At 35.8% G+C, this 21919-nt stretch overlaps 1 protein-coding gene across 20 annotated transcripts in view; it reads left to right on the plus strand.

Moving 5' to 3' along the window:
* The window catches only part of Ppn (Papilin), a 337156-nt gene that overhangs the window by 272950 nt on the left and 42287 nt on the right, over nt 1-21919 (plus strand). For 14 of the 20 annotated variants that reach the window (XM_067121879.1, XM_067121890.1, XM_067121884.1 and 11 more), the window contains exons 2-8: nt 693-744; nt 7866-8134; nt 8871-8922; nt 14989-15071; nt 18114-18176; nt 19964-20114; nt 21642-21846. In XM_067121879.1, the coding sequence (XP_066977980.1) occupies nt 693-744; nt 7866-8134; nt 8871-8922; nt 14989-15071; nt 18114-18176; nt 19964-20114; nt 21642-21846 (875 nt within the window). The remainder of the gene's footprint in view (nt 1-692; nt 745-7865; nt 8135-8870; nt 8923-14988; nt 15072-18113; nt 18177-19963; nt 20115-21641; nt 21847-21919) is intronic. The other 6 variants (XM_067121886.1, XM_067121898.1, XM_067121892.1 and 3 more) reach the window with 1 other exon arrangement.

A 21919-nucleotide genomic window follows, 5' to 3' on the forward strand; every position in this document is an offset into this window, starting at 1 on the left:
TTTGATATAGAGTCGTAATAGTCTAGAAGTATAAATTCATCATGCGTGAGCGCTTGCCAAGGAATTTCTTATATAAATAATATATATGTGTGTGTGTTGCTTTCATAAATTTACACCGTGAATAATAATGTTAGGGTTTGAACGATGTTGTTTGCCTTTATAAATCTAGTGAGAGATTTTTCTTAAATGAGTAAAAATCATGACGGGTGGTTGCTGCTTTTGGTTATTGATTATCATAGTCCTAAAGAAGGTAAAGAGTATATGTCCCATATTTTCGTCAAGGCCCCTTCCCCCTTAAAAAAAATTAATTAGTAGCATAATTTCCCAGATGTGGACGGGTCTATTTTCACTTATCAGTTATCGGAATTAGCCAAGTATATGAATTGTCGAGCTGCGTTGTTTATTTCTGTTCGAGGTTTTAGTTTGACAAATAAATAATAAAAATGTTTTTCTGCACGGGTATATGTTTATTGCATGCGTTTGGAATAAACTGAAAAATCTCTTTGTCATTCATATTTATATTTCATTTCACCACACTAGTTTCTTTGAGTTTAGACTCCATGACACAATGGTATCGTGCTTTAGTATTTATCTTTTAAGAATGTTAATCCCATTTAACGATATTTGGATAACGTGGTTGATGCAATTGCCTACTTTATGTTTTTGCTGATGACTGTTTTCTTCCATTCCAGGAGCACCTTCCGGGGTCTCTCCCTCGTCGTGTTCGTCTCTTTTCTAATAGCAGTAAGTAAACGCTTATTAAACTTACTTTTTTGTCTTATTTACTCTCCCCTCTTGAAACTGAAATGAGAATAGAGAGGGACTTTCAGGCATGTTTAAACAGATGTTACCCTTTTGTACCGAAATTTAGACTACGACGCATAAAGACTTTGGAATTAGACTCATAAAGACTTTGGAAATAGACTCATAAAGACTTTGGAATTAGACGCATAATGACTTTGGAATTAGACGCATAAAGACTTTGGAATTAGACGCATAAAGACTTTGGAAATAGACTCATAAAGACTTTGGAATTAGACGCATAAAGACTTTGGAAGTATACTCATAAAGACTTTGGAAATAGACTCAGAAAGACTTTGGAACTAGACTCATAAAGACTTTGGAATTAGACGCATAAAGACTTTAGAAATAGACGCATCAAGACTTTGTCATTAAATTTTATTGTTTGATATACTGTTTGCACAATAACTAATATACTTAAAATCATTTTTTTTTTATTTTTCATTTACTAATTATTTTTTAATCATAACTCTTGGTTCTGGTGATTTGTGGGAAAGTATCATATCCTTAGGTACCTGGAGTAATATGTTGCCGGAAATTTACTTTGTCGACAAGGTATCTCTCTCTCTCTCTCTCTCTCTCTCTCTCTCTCTCTCTCTCTCTCTCTCTCTCTCTCTCTCTCTCCCACGGATGTCAGGCTGAGGGAGAGATGGAACCGATGTACTCTCTCTCTCTCTCTCTCTCTCTCTCTCTCTCTCTCTCTCTCTCTCTCTCTCTCTCTCCCCGAGTCGAAGTGAGGAAAGGATGGAACCTATGTTCAGGTATCCCTTTGTTAGCCTGCACAGTGAAGACAAGGAACACCTCTTTGTCCTTTCGTCCTTCTAAAAGTAACATGGATTCATTGCTCCGTATACGTCCTTAAGATCCCACTAAACTCGCCGGACGAAGAGAGTCCTTTCTGCTGCTGCCTTTGTCCAGATTAATGGCCGTTCCAGTCGACTTGGTAATGTTTCGTACGTGACGTAAACTAATTTGTCTATCAGGGAATTAATTTCGTTCATGGAGTAGCTAGGTAATTAAGGAAAACGATTCAAGTTTTTTTTTTTTTTTTTTTTTTTTTTTTTTTTTTTTAAGCATCGCCGTGGTATTAAAACAGAGAAAATATGTTTGTAGCAGTATGAATACATTTTGTATATCTGTAATGTATGTACCTACTGTATGTACATACAACATTCTCGTTGCATAGCCCATAAAACAGTGAGAAAATTATTGGTTCGGTAAACATGTGTACTGTACACTCACAAATATGACGGAATATCCAGTATTCTCTGTGGATAAGTTAGCAGTTCGATGTAGCTTTCAAATTTGCAGGCCTTTTCTTCATCTTAGAGTATTATATAATTTCAAATGTAAGGTTTTCGTGTTAACGAGGTGACGCACTGCCTGGGCGTCGTTGCAAAGAAAAAGATTTAGGTCCATAGCAAATTTTGACTTTCGAAGGCCATTTTGTTATAGTTTATACTGCTCTGGAAACAGTTGTATACGCTGAACTTCTGCGATGCCGCCGAATGATCTAAAAAAAAAATTAAAAGGAACTGTGTAACTACAAAAGTGGCATAATTGGGTTTGTTTTTTCTCAGACAGACTTTGGAAGGGAAAACTGACTGAATTAATTATAATTCAGCACAAACCAGAAGATTTGTACCTCTTGTTGATTTTTAGGTTTCCATTTTTTTGGGTATGTGTACAATATATAAATACACTTGACATATAATGGACAGCTCTCTTCTGTTGTGGCAACGAAAAGAAATTTCCTCGTAAGACGTTTCCCCTTGAGCCTCATTCAGATTCAGCTTGATCTCAGACGTGCTTCCATTCAAAGTTTATATAGAATTTGAAATTACTGTTTCAGTGTAGCCAAAGAAGCTAATATGAATCTAAAGTAGATGGCGACTTTGGAAATAAAGTGATTTTCACTCATCTGTTTGTGTATATATCTGTTTTGTAAAATCCCAGCTTAATTAATTTTACCATTAACCAAAAGCATCATATGGGATTTATTGTTTAAAACAGCCCTCATTCTATTCCATTTCAGATATGTTAGCTTCCTAAATAAATCATTTAGTGCTGCTTAAATATCCACATTACAGTAATTAGCTTTTTTGTGATTATATTTGTAAATATAAAGACCTTGAAGAAAAAGAAATGTATTAATGAAGATTTTGAAATTTTCTGAGGGATGTTAAAGGAGATAAGTTCTGGTTCTTCGGAAACCTTCATCAGTAGACAAAAGGGTCTGGTTCAGTTGGAAAAAAATGGATTTGGATGGCAAGGATTAGAGTTATAGTGCAATCAGATAAGTTTTACGCGAAATCTTTCTAAACCATGTCCAAAATAAAAGTTCCCAAGTTCGTAGAAAGGGCCGTTGCTCAAGCTTATGCAAAGTACCCTGGTTACTATACAGAGTGGAAGGCCAACTTAATCAGTTCGGGAAACTGAACTGGAGCTACGAAAACATGACCATTCCCGGAAATCGCAGATGAATCACATTTTTTCTCATAAAATGCTTAGCCACACTGTACATTTAAACGTACCCTAACGTTTGCTTTACCATTCTTAATTATACAAACATAATGATTCATCTGACATCTTTCGAGAATTCATGGATTCTTCGGAAAAATACCAGTCATATCTGCTCGTCTGCCTAATCATAAGAACCTTGATCCAAGAACAGAAACTAATATCAGTTTTATCTCTGTTACAAAATAAACTGCACTTCGTGAATGAGTCTGCACAGTTATCATTTAGTTTATTACACGTCCTTGCTAAGCTCGCACGGCTAAAGTACGTCCGTCTTCGTACAGTGTGCTGCGCCACCTATCAAAACAGACGGTCTGCAGGAGACGAGAATTTTCAGTTCCAATATCTTGCACCTGTCACTGATATCGAACATCAAGTAATTTGAAGCTATTCACATCAGTAATGAATTGAACTATCTTCGTACTCGTAATTGCCATATCCGTGTTTATCCGCTTCGTCCTTGATTTATTGAACGAAGGGCTGATGACGCTAAGATGTAAAAGGAGGGGTCAAATTAATAGACTATAGAATTTCAGCGGTGCATTCGGTTTCATTTGGAGCGTAGGGAGTAGTAAGTGGTTTTTGGGATATGCTGAATACATAGTTTCACTGCTTCCCATATACTAACTTCAAATGGCTCGGGTTCGAGACTCGGTCTAAGTAGGTGCACTTTGCGTCTATAGTAAAATTCCCTGGAGGTGTAATCCGTTTCCAGGATATAACGAATTTTCTCTCAGTGGGTTATTTACTGCTTCATATTTAAAAGTTTAAAACATAAACTGCAAAATTAGTCAAAAAATTTATATACATATACTGTATATATATATATATATATATATATATATATATATATATATATATATATATATATATATATATACACACGTGTGTTTGTATGTATATATGTATGATGGATATACATGGGTATGAGCGCCTGTGGAAAGGTTTTCATAGAGAACATAAGAATTGACGAAGGGGTCAGTAGTATGTTTAAAGGGTTGAGTAAGGGAATGTGTGCATCACAGGTTTGTTATGAACAGTGTACTGAAACCTTGAGAAGGAGTGTGATAGATTTGATGATAATTTGATGTGAAGGATATTGAGGATGTGTAGTGAAGGTAATTTATTCAGAGCAATTCAAGTCTTGTGATAAAAGCGGAGCTTAAGTTAACAGTTGGACAACAAGTGTTATGTTCCCATAATTGCTGAAACCTTTAAGAAAAACTGATGAGAGAATGTTGAGGAAAATAGTGTGGGTTTCTGTTATAAGAACAGGATGGTAGATGGAGTGTGAAGTGACTCCTTTATCGCAGTGTTGACGAATATTGAAAGGAAGCAGGAGTAATTTGACAGTGTTTACAAAAGGGTGAAGTTTTTAGTGAATGTTAACTAGATAAGGCTATGAGGATGTGTGAAGGACAGGGAAACAAAAAAACAAAAGTTATCCTGGGATAATATCATAGATATAAAGGCAGGGTGAGATAAAAGGTCAACTATAAAATGAGAAGTTGAGAGCGGAATCATGAGCTTTGGAATGGGATGGGAATAAAAGAGGCTTATCGGAAAGAAAATGTTGGAATGTAAGTAGAGATTTGGAATGAGTTGGATGCAGAAGAATAAAAGTACTTAAAACTGGAAAATTTTTTATGATTGTAAGGTTGGTGACAGAGATTTTGTGACCGAAGGACTTCAGTTTTCTGAACGCTAAAGTGTCTCTGGCGGAAGGTGGTGAGTCCTGCGTATACGTCTGCGAAGTCACTGATATTGCTGGACTTTTCGTAAAAGGATTTCATTTATAATTCAGCTGTTTAAGTTTGCTTGTACTGTAGCCATATCATGCTTTTACTCTGGTGTTAATAGATATATATATATATATATATATACTAATATATATATATATATATATATATATATATATATATATATATATATATATATATATATATATATATATATATATATATATATATATATATATATATATATATATATATATATATATATATACACGTAGTGTGTGTGCCTATGTATTTAAAACTGGTTTAGCCCATTTCCCCAAGGTTTGATACGCCCTGATACCCTGGAGTACATGGGGAAGAGTAGTTTTAAGGACCGCGTCTTTGTCCGAAAGAAAAACTAAAACTCTCTACGGTAATTGTTCGCCATATTATTACACCGCGGAAAGTTTACTTCCCTGTTTTTTGTCGAGAGTTGGTGGTTTAATTGCTTTATCTTTTCGTAAGATATATTTCATTAATTTCAATTACCAGCTGTAGTTCGTGAGAGAATTAATGTATAAAATCAATGTAGAGGAAGTGCACGTTTTCATAATTGTGCCTCAATTTTCTTAGGAAAAAGAACGATTTACAAGAAATTGCCAAAACTGAAGTTTTACGTCCTAAAGAGAATATGCAATCGACGGATAAATCCTATTCATCACATTAAAGTTATTATTATTATTATTATTATTATTATTATTATTATTATTATTATTATTATTATTATTATTATTATTGCAGTTGGTGCTATTGTTGCTGCTGCCACTCAAGAAGACAAATCGTGCTTTCAAAGGATTTTTATTCGAACTTTTTTATTTTCTCAGAAGTCACTATTCATTAAGCGTGAAATTGCTCGAAGTTTATTTTTCAAACATTCTGAACGTAACGCCACTTTTCCCACAAACTGTCTCTTATTACAGTTTACTACTGTCCTTAGGAATCTAATGAGGCGCAAGTATTGCAGTGATAGAGATAGATTTTTTATATCAAGTTTTTTGTAATTGATTTATTCTGCGTTCCATAAAAATGTCTAATGAATCGGATACATGCCGAAACGAGAACAACAAAAGAAGCAACAAACGATTATTCTTTTAGCTTAATGCTCATAAACTCCTGTTGCTGAAAATTTGATTTACATTTATATATACACCCAAATTCCGAAAAAAATATTTTCAGTCAATCAACGGTGTAAAATTCTGACACATCAGTGAGAAACGTTATATGACACTTGACAAAAAAATGCCAAGCACCGAGGAATCTGGTATGAACATTAGCATTAAAAACTCAGCATTTCGCAATCAGATACTTTTTTAAGTAATGTAAATATCAGCAATCCGTCCAACGATGGCACAGCACTATCAAAAAGTAAATAGTATAAAACTGGAGAATGAAGCCAGAGGGTTTAAGGTTACGCAGCAGCCGAGTTGTCCTCGTATTGTTACTTCAGTCGTTTCTTTCGTTACGGCTTTCTCTTCTCCGGCCATTTGCTTTGACGTCACAGATACAGGGTGCCCCACAAAAAAAAAAAACAGGAAAATTGGTACAGTTTATTTGATACAGAAAACAGTTGTTGTTAACATAAACATTATTAAAACAACAAAAACTTGGTAACTGCAGGTTCCTGGACTTAAAGAAAAAGGAATTAGAAAATGTATGTGAGTTCATTTTTTTAGTTATTTGATAAAGTAAAACACATGGTAAAAAACGTGTGTAAAATACACAATGTAAATCTAAAATTTCCTGGTTTTTTTGTGGGGCACCCTGTAATTGAGAAATGCTTTCAGTATGCAACGCGCATTTTACGATTTAAGAGTGTGGGATGCATAATGGAATTTCGACTTCCTACTTAGTGAGGACCAGTAACAAAAAAATGTTATCGCGCTTTCCCATCTTTCGTTGCAACAACTGCAGCGACTGGAGACAGAAGAAATATGCGCCGCAGCAACGCTGCCAGTACTTAGCAACAAACAGCTATTTACGGCATTCCCAATTCTCATGGTCCCCAGACGCCTCTGAGGATAGTGTTGTTTACTTTGCCGTTGGAACCTAGTAATCCTTTCATCGCATCCTATAGCAAATGTCTTGAGCTGTGACAACTATGGCTTTCTATTCGTGTTGACTTTTCGAACATTCTGTAAATAACCATTTCGTTTAATTCATCTCCTGTTATTACTTTATCCCTTGGTTGTTTGAGGCTCGACCTACCAATTTCATGAGAAGTGAGTGTCGAACTTTTTTTTTATTTTTAAACATGGTACTAATATCATAAGAAAAGCAAGCATATTTTTCTGTAATCGATATTGTAAAAATGGACTCGAATATTAAACTCTGGCAGTGGAGTTTGTACTTCGCAGACTAGTTATCCTGCTTTTTAACAAAACTAGAAACCCGATGATGTAAAATCAGTAATGTCAACTGAGCCTTCTTATTGTATGAAACTTAACGTTTCTGGGAACTTTTGCGTGAAGGCCATACCACCAGTAGATTGGAAATTGACTGGCTGAGCTGGAAACTAATGATGGACAATTATTTTATGTAGGCAAGATTAGCTGATGAACCCAAGAACCCCAGATGTTGTAAAGAGACTTACGAGACTTATATACATGAAACATAAACCTACCACCGATTCATTTCAGCGGAGGGACATCAAAAACTTAAATTACTTTAACCCTAAACTATATTATACTAGACATGGCCATTTTTACTGAATATTTGATGACTATTCCTTAAAACATTTCTAATCGATTCCTGTCTCCTTCTCTTCAGGTGGAATGCCGTGGCGACCAATCCCAGAGACATCACCACCGCCATCGGCACCGCCACGGTGCCCAGAGAATTCCCGTCTCGCAGAACTTCTACGACACTTACAGCGGCCACATCTGGGGTCCTACCGACCGAACCAAGAGACAGTGGGACCCTTACGAAGAGAATGAAGTGGAGAGAGGTCCCTGGGGTCCTTGGAGTGCCATCTCTCCGTGCTCGAGGTCCTGCGGTGGAGGAGTCGCCTATAGATCGAGAGACTGTCGGGGGTCCAGGTAGGTCTCCAGAAAGAGGCTGCTTCACTTTGCTTCTCATATAATGAATTCACACTCACACGCTTATGTGTATGTATATATATATATATATGCACACATACATACATATATATATATATACATGTGTGTATGTATGCATGTATGCATGTATTTATATGCAACACTGGCGTGCATGTGTTGTTTTGTTGAAGATAGTTCATTAGTCTTTTGTATGAGAGAAGGAATTTTCAATTAACCCTTTCTAATCCTTTCATGTTTTCCTATAACAAAGTTCTGAGCTAAAACAACTGTGCATTTTTACTCATGGTGTTGACTTTAAATATTCTGTAACAAAGATCTGAGCTAAGACACCTATCCTTTTTACTCATAATATTGACTTGATAAGTTTCTACGGCATGGCATCGTTGACGATCTAGTCACAAGTTTCTTTTCAACGTAACTTGTTATCCATTCCATCTCAAAAAAGCCTTAGACAAAAAGTAAAACCATGACTTCTGCAATAAAATGTAGACCTGACCTAGGCTAAGGGAGCGCAAGAATAAAGAAAATAAGTATACCGTAATTTCTTAATTTTTTTATTGCCTCCAGAACTTAAGATGAAGAGCTTATACACCACGAGCCTTTTTCTTTAGCATGTCTTACACTGTCCTCGTGGGGCTAATGCATTGCCTGTAATGATTTCTGTTAGTTATTCGTCCATTAACGAAAACTAATATTAGGTAAATTTACTTTTCAGCCCGGATGCTTGCAGTGGGAAATCCAAGAAATACGAGTCTTGCAATGTGAACGTGAGTACTCTAGCTTTTTTGAGTTAAGGTCATTAACTGGTTTCACATTGGTTTGTTATATTGTGTTTTCACTGTAGCTTTGTCAGAGAGAGAGAGAGAGAGAGAGAGAGAGAGAGAGAGAGAGAGAGAGAGAGAGAGAGAGAGAGGAATTTCACATAACTTTAGCTTTAGTTAGCAAGTAGCAAGATTCCACACAAAGCCCACCAGAGTTTGTAGTACCACCTAGTGATTGATTGCAGTGCTGAATTTTGCCATCAGTATTTTTTATCAGTATATCAAACTGCCTATTAATAAAATACATGTAACATATGTGTACTGCCTATTAATAAAATACATGTAACATAATGTGTACTATTATGTTTATCTAGCTCAAAAACCTGGTTCGCTTCGGAATATTTTTCTGCTTCTTGAAAAGTGGATAGAATTCGCTCATCATAAGAATGACCTTTTCCAGTGTTCACGTTCTTTGCAAAGTAGTATGAATAGAAACCCAACTATGTATAATCTGCTTTTTTTCTTTTTTTTTTCATTGCTTGCCAAAAAGTTCTCAAGGAAATTATAATCATAACGATCAACCTCACAGACAGTCACGATGTCTTCAGTATCAGACAACTGGGTTTGTTTGTGCGTAGGGTCTAGTCTAGATCGATTGATTTATAGCAAGCTGATGCCACAACAGCATAGGTCACTGACACATCGTTGAGTCTTGAGGCGAAAGTATGTGTTGTTTGTGCATGTTGTGCTTGCAAGCGGGCTCTGCGTTCACTTAAGTAATCTGAGTAGCAAATTCTCCTTGCGATCAAAGGTCAAGAATGTCCTCTGTTCATTCATCCTTCAGATTCAATTAATTTTGCCGGAAGGGAATTGTTCTGTATTCATGTTCATTTCACTTACAGCAGTATCATTGTTTAGTAATAATTTCCATGCTTCCTCATTTCTCCGGAGGCAGATTCCCATAATTTTCTAGTTATAGCAAACAAATAAGGGATGTGATGGACAAGACCGGCTGATGTTTCTTTAAAAATAGAAAAAGTGTGTTTTGTTAGGGTAGAGGATATAGCCGTGGGTGAAAGGATACACCACTGTTTTTCCTAGCCACTCCCCCCACCCCCTCTCTCTCTCTCTCTCCTTCGTTCGTTCCTATCTAGACAACATGAAAGGAGTTTTAGATGCGAGTGTTCAGTCTGGGCGTCATGCTGTGTCGTTGCAGTAACTTTCAACTGTCAGTTTACATGTGATATTTGCAACTATTTCGTCTTCGGTAGTAATTCCACGTCTGTTTATAATTATCGTATCCTAATTTCTAGTGATTTTTCGATTTCTTTTATATCCACTGCTATCATCCAATAAAGATTATTGCAACCTTTTGTTATACAAAGCCTTATCAGTGGTGTCAAAATTTGAATGCTGAGTGTGACTGTTCAGATGTGTTATAAATGTTACATTTTTTCAAGTGTTTTGTAAATATTTTATCGTGAATTAAGTCATATTTAATGTTAAGAAATTCATGGTTCACTCGAACTATTGTTCATGCTACATGCCTAAAATCAGGGGTATATAAATTTCTATTCTAGAAGAAATATATGTGTCGGAAATCATATCAAAATAGTTTCGCATTTGATGGCCAGTCTGCTCATTCCCATGGTCATGGCTAAACTTGGATATAAGTTTTCCGGAATTGGAATTGAAAATTTAGGCCAAAGCCAAGCAAGGGGACCCACGAAAGGTTTTTAAAGGTGTAACAGGAGGAAAAATCCGCATTTTCCTCGATTCTTGTACCTTTTCCTATTTGTGAGGGAACTCACGGCTCACTTTACATACACAAGTGTCATAGTTTACAAAGAGGAATCGAGTCCATCACCAAGTAAGATTATGCCTTTTCAATTTTAGCCATAGATAGAAAAGGTGTTAATTTAAATGAAGCAGGAATTGCTGACCCGATAGTCTCTAAGTTGACTCTGTAGGTGAAAGGATGGGAAACCAAATTAAAAGCAGTGGCAAGGTTAAAGGCAAGGAAAATTTGCTTTGAATTAGTCATGGAATCAATAATAATAATAATAAGAAGAACAGCTGACAAGAAGGAAGCTTTATCGCATGGAGTGGAAACCTAATGCACCACGTGAGATATAATAATAATAATAATAATAATAATAATAATAATAATAATAATAATCTTTATTGCGGAAGATACAAATACAATACGCACAATCTACATACATAAGGTAACATGACAAAAATAATTATCGGCAGCATCCACTCAACTGCTGAAGAAGTAGAAAAAAATAGAATTCATAATAATGGTAATGACAGTAATTATATGGGGAATAATAGAGAAAAAAAAAATTAAAAATGATAACAATAAAAAATACAAATTGCAGACGATTAATTTCCATCTGGGGTCCTTAGGTGGTTACAGAAGTCAGATCCAGAAGGCTAAATACGAATATTGAAAATTGCAAAACTCTACAATGATATTAAACACAGTAATAACAGGAAGTATGAATACCAAAAATAGCAAGGAACTTAGAAACAACAATAATAATAATAATTATAATGATGATAATAATAATAATGACAGATTCTGGAGGTGACACTTCATAATTGCAAAAACAGAGAATAAGGCATTAAAGGAACAAACGCCTCATTATTCCGTCTTTCCCACAATTTAGATCTTCTTCTTGCCTCACTGCTCACAATAAACTAAAAAAAAAAAAAAAAAAAAAAAAAACTTTAGCCACTGTAACGACATGGTAACAAGATCCAAACTGCATTGTCTATACCGTTCCCATTGCAAAATAAAATAAACAAGTAAACAGTTCGCCGAAGTTTCTTCAGCGCAATCGAGTTTTCTGTACAGCGTATAATCAAGGCCACCGAAAATAGATCTATTCGGTGATCTCGGTGTAATGCTGTATGAGCCGCGGCCCACGAATCTTTAACTATGGCCCGGCCGTGGCTTGTCATATATTGTTGCCAGATGCACGAATATGCTAACTTTAACCTTAAATAAAATCAAAACTACTGAGGCTAGAGGGCTGCAATTCGGTATGTTTAATGATTGGAGGGTGGATGATCAACATACCAATTTGCAGCCCTCTAGCCTCAGTAGTTCATAAGATCTGAGGGCGGACGGACAGACATAGCCGGCACAATAGTTTTCTTTTACAGAAAACTTAAACGCCCACGCAAACATAAACGCAGCCCATAAAAGCAAGTTGATGTGAGAACGGAGGAGTAAAGTCATTATCAAAATAATACCCTCGCATATTGCTGTCTTTGTTTTCGCCTGTGTCAAAAGTTGAACAAACAGAGAACTGATCTCATGGAATATCCTCTGTTGAAAATAGGTGTGAAGGACATCTCCGCAGAGACTATACTGAGACCCTTTGTACTAGCGTTTGTGTCGTCTCGTTACAGCGTTTAGTTGTAGCTTTCTTTAGTATATATATATATATATATATATATATATATATATATATATATATATATATATGTGTGTGTGTGTGTGTGTGTGTGTGTGTGTGTGTGTGTGTGTGTAATTATAATAATACCCTCTTAACTTCTCAAATTCTTCACACTTTTTGATACGCATTTTACTATAGAGACTACGATCCCGAGGCAAAAATATGATGTAATTCTTATGCTCTTACTGACACGCTGGATGCCGATTCGAATCGTGCTACGGACATCAGAATTACTTAAAATGTTTGCATTTGGATCTAAAGCATTGTAGTAACAAGCGTATCCTAATAGCGCGAAGAATTCGAGAGTCTAAGAGGGCATTTTAGTTATTACAACGACACAAGTATCTGGTAAAAAGGGACCAGTAAATTATATATATATATATATATATATATATATATATATATATATATATATATATATATATATATATATATATAATATATATATATATATATATATATATATATATATATATATATATACATATATATATTGTATTATGTGTGTGTGTACAGGGTGAACCAAAAGTAGGCAGGACGGTAGACGATAACATTTTCTTGCATCAGTATTCAAATTATTTGCCATTTTGGATTATCTGAAAAGAAAAAACACCATATTTTTATAAATTTAGTTATAAAATTTAATATAATATAACAGGAACGCCATAATTATAATAAACATCATCATTATAGTATAACCCTAACACAAACCCTGTTCCACCTATTGTCCACCTACTTTATATATTTTCAGTAACTTTTTTACACACAAACTGATTGGAAATACCACAGGAAAGAGGCCTTACATATGCTTTTCATATAAAAGGTGTCAGTAAATAACTCCGTTAAGTATAAACAGTACTTTTTCTTATTTTAATGTTTTAAGCTGAAATGAGTCTAGGTACTGCTGTAACTGTTGAAGACTCTTCGTTGGATGAGTCGGTAGAGCTGCGGACTGTCACTTGATGGGCCGGAGTTCAATTCCTCGGCCGGCTGATGAAGAGTTAGAGGAATTTATTTCTGGTGATAGAAATTCATTTCGCGCTATAATGTAGTTCGGATTCCACAGTAAGGTGTAGGTCCCGTTGCTAGGTAACCAACTGGTTCTTAGCCACGTAAAATAAGTCTAATCCTTCGGGCCAGCCCTAGGAGAGCTGTTAATCAGCTCAGTGGTCTGGTAAAACTAAGGTATACTTAACTTTTTTGTACCTGTTGACTAAGACGTCAAACAAATATTAGTCTTTGTAGTCTCGTTAGCAGGGAGGACGTTGGTAGTGTATCAGAAATCTGTAGTCTCTTGTGCACCACTTCATTTAGTCAAGATTTTGGAAAGCAGCAACTTAAAACTTACCATTTTCGTAATTCTGACAGTAACACAATATTAACATGTCAAAATCAGCTTTGCTAGACCCTCTCTTTCGAGTCACCAGTGGCTCGATTTTCTTATATAAACATGTGGACACACTTCTGTGACTCGCCACCACAAGCCATATGTTACAAATTTCAGTAGAGAAAAAATAATTTAGTCTGTAAAATTTATATGAAACTTTGCGGTCACAGGGGTACAAATAGTAAACTTGGTTATTTCACGTTCAGTACGAGAGCATTATAAATGCCTCTGCGTATATATGTCTGTGCAAACGAGCACGCCTGCGCGCGTACACAAAAGCGCTTGCGAACGTCAACATTAATTTACTTTGCCAGTTCATAGATAACTCACGTAAGTATAGGCTCAAGCTGCTATCCTCATCAGCAACGTAGAAGAAAATTATAATGTCTGCCGTTAATATTATGATTCACGTTTCTTAATAAGATGATTGCCCATATTAGTAATTGGAAACTGACTCTGATCACAAGTTGTACAAGGAGAACTTGTACCGAACAATTTTATTTTTTTCAGTAGACTTCATGGAAGCATTTATTTCTAAAGTCATGCTCATCATCTTATTATTTTCTCATTCCTTTCCCTTTGTTTTGACTCACTCCTCTCCATTGTCTCCAGTGAAATTAAACCTTATCCTTTTCCTGCAGGAGTTCTTTAAATGCCAAAAGGGTTCTTTTTTTCGGATAGTAATTATCATTTTTTGTTCTCAAAGTTTTGTCATTTCATTTCATTTTTTACTCTTGCTTTACTCATTAGTTGTTAATTTTGCTCAGTTTACGTGGGCCACAAGTGATTTAAGAGGTAGCATTTCATTCTTGTGTAGATGATTTGCAATTGAGAGTCCAGATATTTGCTTTATATTTATATTTTTTGTACTCAAGTGATGATGTTTTTATTATTCTCCTTTTATTCTATTTTCCTTGTCTTTAGGTCGTGGGACCTCGTAAACAAAAGGCTAAATTGGCCCAAGTTTTTTCCTTTCGTTTTCTTGTTTGTTTATTTATAACGAGTCATGCATGCATTATGACCCTCGGCATAATATTGTTTTGTCTCGTAAGCGCGAGTGTAATATAAGCTGATTTTTTCTTGCTAGGCTTTTTCTAAAATGGTGAAAACACCATTGAATACTATTGAAGATAAATATTTTGACTACATTAGTATCTCTTGACATTTTGTTTATTAAGTTACTCATGTAATTATTTATTTTCATTTGCTGCACAGCCGTGTCCAGCGGGCTCTAAGGATTACAGAGGAGAACAGTGCGCGCGATTCGACAACGTTCCGTTCGAAGGAAAATATTATAAGTAAGTCATCTTTTCTCTCTTTTACAACGGCTAGATCTCAGTTTCCTAGCGTATTGGATTTTATATGTGTTTTTCTGTACCTAATTGTCTAAGAGTTAATGTATATGTCACTGTTTGTCAAAAGCCTGTGTCTTATTCCACACATGATCTCTTCACACTAAAACAGGTATGCATTCCAGGTTATGTGCATTCCTTTATCAGACTTTGTATCACCCATGTTTAGAACTAAAATCGTAAGTAAGTGGATTGTACAGCTTATGCTAGGCATTATTCTGCAATAAATTTGGTTGCTTTCACTTATTATGCAAGCGAACGAAGCTTTAATTGCCTTCAAAATAGAGTTCGTACTTGTTAACATCTCGTTGAATGTATCCAGCATTAAAATATATGACAATGTGTATATGCTTGTCGTGTTTTCGGAGGCCGTCAGCATACCAGCAGATGTTAAGAGTTGAAGAAGTAAGCTATTCAGAGTCATGCGTAAAACTCGCAGCTTTTTATTTTTATGCACAGTTTTATTCTTTATCATTTAATGTTTTGAAAAAACAGTAGTTAAATCCCTGCCAAAATTTAGACTGTTTTTAATTGAGGGTTTTAATTGAGGGCCAACATGTAGCATTTGTTTATAGGAAAAATTAAGACGATCTCTCTCTCTCTCTCTCTCTCTCTCTCTCTCTCTCTCTCTCTATCTATATATATTGTATTGCAACATGACATATTTCATGTTTCACTTCTGTGATCATTGTTTCCGTTTTGTGAAATATTTACCTTGTTACAGACTTTTTCTTTTTCTTTCTTGTTTCTCTGTTTGTGTATTCACACTTTTATACTGTCTTCTTTCGTTAAAAGCATTAAACTCAAATTGTTAACTCAAATATTTAACAGGCGATATCAGTGCACTATCTTACAGCTAGAAGACTCGTATCCTCTAATTTCGTTGTCAGCTTTTGTTCAGCTTCTTGTTTTTCGTTCTTACCTTACAGACCTTACAGTTCGTAGGGGTTGCCCCAGGTCCCCCAGTGTGAGGCACCTCTGATGTCTACCAGAGAATTGCTAATGCATCTTCTGGTACATTTTGCATCTTCCAATCTTGGATGGTCTGGGATGCATCTTAGATATTTGTCGAGCTTATTCTTAAACACATCTACGCTCACTCCTGATATGTTCCTCAGATGAGCTGGTAGCGCATTGAATAGACGCTGCATTATCGATCCTGGTGTGTGGTGGATTAATGTCCTGTGTGCTTTCCTTAGTTTTCCTGGTATAGTTTTGGGCACTATTAATCTACCTGTGCTTGCTCTGTCTGATATTTTTAGCTCCATGATGTTTTCGGTAATTCCTTCTATCTGTTTCCATGCCTGGATTATCATGTACCGTTCTCTTCTCCTTTCGAGACTATATAAATTTAAGAATTGTAATCTTTCCCAGTAGTCAAGGTCCTTAACTTCTTCTATTCTAGCTGTAAAGGACCTTTGTACACTCTCTATTTGTGCAATATTCTTTTGGTAATGTGGGTACCATATTATATTGCAATATTCAAGTGGACTATGCACATAAGTTTTATAATGCATAATCATGTGTTTGGCTTTTCTTGTTTTGAAGTGCCAGAACAACATTCCCATTTTTGCTTTGCATTTTGCCAATAGTATTGCTATTTGATGATTGCATAACATATTCCTATTCAACATCACACCAGGGTCTTTAACTGCTTCCTTATTTGTGATTGTCTCATTATTAGGTCCTTTATATGCATATAGCATTCCTTCTTTATCACCATAGTTTATTAATTCAAATTTATCAGAGTTAAATACCATCCTATTTACCTCTGCCTATTTATATATTTTGTTTAGGTTTCTTTGTAGTGAGTTCCTATCTTCATAACAAGTAATTTCTCTACTTATTCTTGTGTCATCGGCGAAACTTCTCACTGCCGAGTCCTGAACATTACTGTCTATATCTGCAATCATAATCACAAACAGCAGTGCAGCTAACACCGTACCTTGTGGCACACCGGATATTACCGTAGCTTCATCCGATTTCTCGTCGTTTGCAATCACTATCTGTTTTCTGTTTTGCAAAAATTCTTTTATCCATCTTCCTGCTTTGTCCACAATGTTATGTTTTATAATTTTCTTCACTAATATATTATGGTCTACCTTGTCAAAAGCTTTTGCAAAGTCTAGATAAACCACATCTGTCTTTTTCCTTTATCATATTTTTATATATGCTTTCATGGTGGACTAACAGTTGGGTTTGTGTACTTTTTCCGGGTACAAAACCATGTTGTCCTATATTAAACAAACTATTTTTCAATACATGTTTCATTATATTTTTCTTCATTACCCTTTCATACACTTTCATAATATGAGATGTCAGACTCACAGGCCTACAATTACTTGCCTCTAGTCTTGATCCACCTTTGAAAATAGGGGTAATATATGCTAATTTATGCTCATCATAAATCTTGCCTATCTATACACTTTGTCCTAATAATATTGCGAGTGGCTTTGCGATTGAATGAACCACTTTCTTTAACAAAATGGCAGGGATGTCATCTGGTCCTGCTGCTGATCCATTTTTAATTTCTTTAATAGCCTGCACAATATCGGCTTCATTAATATCTATGTCTGGTAAATATTCACTATTTTCATCTCTTAGTTCTGTATCATTATCTTCATTATCAATTCTAGGTGTAAATTCACTCTTATATCTTTCTGCTAATATGTTATATATTTCCTTTTTTTCATTCGTTAATCGCCCTTCAATTCTTAGAGGGCCTATTTCTACTCTTCTTTTATTCATCTTTTTTGCATATGAATAAAAAAATTGGGGGTTCTGCTTGATATTTTGTAGGGTCTTTTCTTCTAGGTCCCGTTTTTCATTTTCTTTTGATTGTATAATCTTTTGTTCTGCATTTTCTATCGTACTTTTTAGTTCCATCACTTTCCATGCATTCTTTTCTTGATCTATGTGCTTGTTTCTTTACATCCGTGATCTTGATCCTCAACCTGATGCTCATGATATTGTGAATTCACTCCACAGTTGGGTGCCTTATCTGGACGATCCTGCGAAATGTGAACTCAACTGCCAGCCAGAAGAGCAGAGGTATTTTGATTAACCGCTCTCAAGCACACCCACTCACTCGCGCTTAACCAGTGAAACACGGGAGCCTTTGACATGTTTCGGAAAATAACAGCAATTTTTATCAGTTTGCATGGTCTAATGTTCTGAATTGCTAGTGACAGAGTAGTAGAACAAACCTCTTTTTTTTCCATGAAGAGCCTCAGAGGTGCCCATTTTACTCTAAAATAAAGATAGAATTTGATCTGGCTTTCCATATATGTTGGTTGTGAACTACTGACGCCGAAATGAATGGAGCCATTGTCCTAGATTTTATTAGACTTATCTTGGTTGATTGGGAATAATTCCTCTGCAAACTTTATATTGTAGTTATAAAATTTTGTCACTAGTAGTTTTTAAAGCAGGTAAAAGGGTTGAGCATGTTCTTCCTCTTTCAGGTACGTCTGGTTATTACTAAAGGCAATGAACTAAAATTAATTTTTTTTTTTTTTGGCACTCTTTCTCCCTCCAGGTTGCTTGGTGCTGGTATGGTCTCTACGCATACATTTTCCACTTTTATCATTTTTATCTTGCTTTACCCCAAAAACAACTCACTTACCCATAAAAAAAACTATTGAAATTGTGAACAATTCACAGCCTGCCCGTAGTAGATCATTGTATTTAACTATATAGGGTGATCCATTTTAACAATTAAGCACTACAATGAAAAGATTAATTTTGGATTTTCCCTGCAGTCTATGGATTGGTTGCATTTTTCAGTTTGATTCTGCTTTATCCGTAAACAAATTACCTTAATTGTTAGACGTAAACCATTTATTTTGATTATAGGATAATGTGTGAGGCATTTTTAATCATTAAACACCATACTAAAACTGAGGATTTGCATGAAAAATTAATTGTAGCAGTAGTCGGGAATATCATAATTTTATTTTTGTTAATATGTAAAAGCTGTATTAGTTCCATTTGCATGTTTAATACAAATAAAAAGATTTAACCAAAGGTGGTGGCATGTTTAAAAAACTTACATGGAATTTTCATACTATGCATTCCATACATGCGATAATATATCAGATGTCCGTTTCATTACTTTTCCAACGTCAGATAATCAATTCTGGATTTTAAGTGATCACAAGGTATGTACTTAAATGTGTGGCCTCTTGTAGTTTTCCTGTAATTTAGGCTTACTGTTATTTTCGTAAATATTTATTAAAATTTTGATAAACTGATGAAGAAATTTCTTACGAATTGGCAGCTGGAGGTAGACTGATGCTCCTCTGGCAAACTGCAGCCAGCTTACCCTTTTTATTGAACGTTTAATTTTGTAAAATCTCAAAGGTACCATTTTAGTGTGTTCATTAGTGTTTGACAACTTTCAGAAACTAGGTGTACAATATCTACCTTTAAGGAAATGGGAAAATAATGTTTTTGTTGAACTGTGTTTTTTAAAATATATCAGAAATATGTTTCATTCTAAAACCAAATTTATTTTATTCACATCAGCGTAAGGGGTTTGTGATTTAAGCTTTGCCAGATGAATATGGTGTATATGTATAGACGAAACATCAGCAAAGACACGAACATCAACAGTGTTTTTCTATTCTGTATAGCTCGGAGATGAACACACGTCATTACTGTGTTGATTTTTTTTATTTCCTGGTGTGATGTGTAGGGGACGGAAGAATCTTCCACGTAAGGACAACTCATCCAAAGTTCGCTCACCTTCATCAAATTTCAGTTCATGTTCAGTGGTTCTATGGAAGCCATTTCCAGCAAACTAAAGGCGCCATTAATATTGAGTTTTATTACCACAGCTGGGTGCCCTACCTCAAGGCGCCCAAGAAATGCGAGTTGAACTGCCAGCCTCAGGGAGAGCGGTTTTATTACCGCCACGCTCCCAAGGTGGTCGACGGAACGCCCTGCGACACTGAAGGCCTCGACATTTGCGTTGACGGACGTTGCATGGTGAGTCGTTGTGCATTCTGAGAATGGTGAATGTGTGGGGTTCTGTGTTAACCGTCACTTTGTTTATGACGCATATGCAACTCTTTCAAGATGCTGCATATGATCGAATGGACAAAGTGCGTGGGAATCCCTATTATCATTGAATTTATTGTCAAATCGTTATCTGTGGTTGGTGATCGAGTGCGGATAATGGTGCATTGGCTTTATGTTATCATTGAAATGATTGAAAACTATGAAGAACAGTCACGTTCTTTAAAGATAAGAATAACTTAAGACCCATTTCTTGTATGTAAATCTTGTTGAAGATACACTCTTTAAACTCCTTGAGCTTCACGGGAACCGCTGACCTTACCGCCATCTTCTGACGATGAGGACAGTAGATCTCGTAAAGCCTGATGATTTTAAGTCGTTTCATATAAATTACTGCTATCACATGTTCTAGTGCCTGCCCAGCTTCTGTTAAAGTTCCGTTTATTCTCTCTAATATGCTGCTATATACAAAATACATTCATTGATACGGAAATTTGTTCTCACTCATAATCCTGTTTCTATTTATCTGTTTTAGGTCTTGCTACAAGTCATGGATGTTTCTGGTAATTGTTGTTTCCTTTTGCAAAACCAACTGTTCTATATGTTTCAGTAGCTGGTCCATGTATTGAAAGAGGTGTCTCAAATCACAGAGGGAAGTGTGGGATACATGGTGTTATTTGTAGTGCTGAATGTGAAAATGAAAGTTCATAGTCCATAACGTCATGGAAAATGTCTTCTCGAGCATTGAAATTTCAACCGAGAGTACGATGGCATTTTTTACTTGGCTCTGCCGTTTGAGGCACTTCTAATTACATTTGGCCAGAAAAGCACAAAGCCTGTTGGGTTTAATCAGAAGGGCTAATTACTCTGAATTTTATTAGCATTCTTTATGCAATGGACACGAAGAAAAGTTATTTTTTGTATAACTGTATTAGAGTAAATGGCCCTCTTGCAAGAACACGAAACCATTCATAGCCTTTTTCTATCGTCACACTCTTGAAGGACTAGATACGATGAGAAATTTTATTGTTATTTCATTTTATAACTTGTGAATAAGCAGCCACAGAAGTGTGCTTGGCAGGAGAGCCGTCTCCTAATAAATTCATCAGGTTAATTAATGTACGTTTCAGAGACTTTTCCAAAGTTTCGACATCCCAGAAATTTGAGAAAACACAGATTTAAACTTTGGAAGAAACATCTATAAAGTGAGATTTATTATTCAGCCTCTGAAGTTGTTAAAACCTTGGTGGAATTAATATTTCATTTAGAGCGTGTCATCTTATCAGTTAGACCTCAGACTCATCCGAAATTCCTTTTGATTACATCCTCTTCTTAATCAATCTTATGTACTTCATAAAAGAAACTTTTCCAAGTCACTGAACCCGGAGGTGGATGACAGCTGCCAGTACCCCGACGGATTGTTAATGTCACATCTCAATGTTTCCCCATCAGCATTAGCAGCAAAGTTAACCTTTGGTGGACACTGATATCTTGCAGCCAGTGGGATGTGACAAGATTCTGGGATCATCTGCTAAAGAGGACAAGTGCAGGGTGTGCGGAGGCGACGGTTCCACTTGCAACACGATTACCGGCGAGTTCACGAAGGAGACTCTCACTCAGGGATACAATGACATTGTTCTCATACCGGCAGGGGCTACCAACATTTATGTAGAGGAACTTAGAGGCTCCAACAATTATTTGGGTAAGAATAAAATCAAAAAGCTGTGGTACTGGAATTGCAAATATGCGAGACGTTTCGTTTTTTCAGGAGTGGA

Source organism: Macrobrachium rosenbergii, chromosome 20, assembly GCF_040412425.1.
Source record: "Macrobrachium rosenbergii isolate ZJJX-2024 chromosome 20, ASM4041242v1, whole genome shotgun sequence".
In the NCBI taxonomy this organism is placed as follows: domain Eukaryota; kingdom Metazoa; phylum Arthropoda; class Malacostraca; order Decapoda; family Palaemonidae; genus Macrobrachium; species Macrobrachium rosenbergii.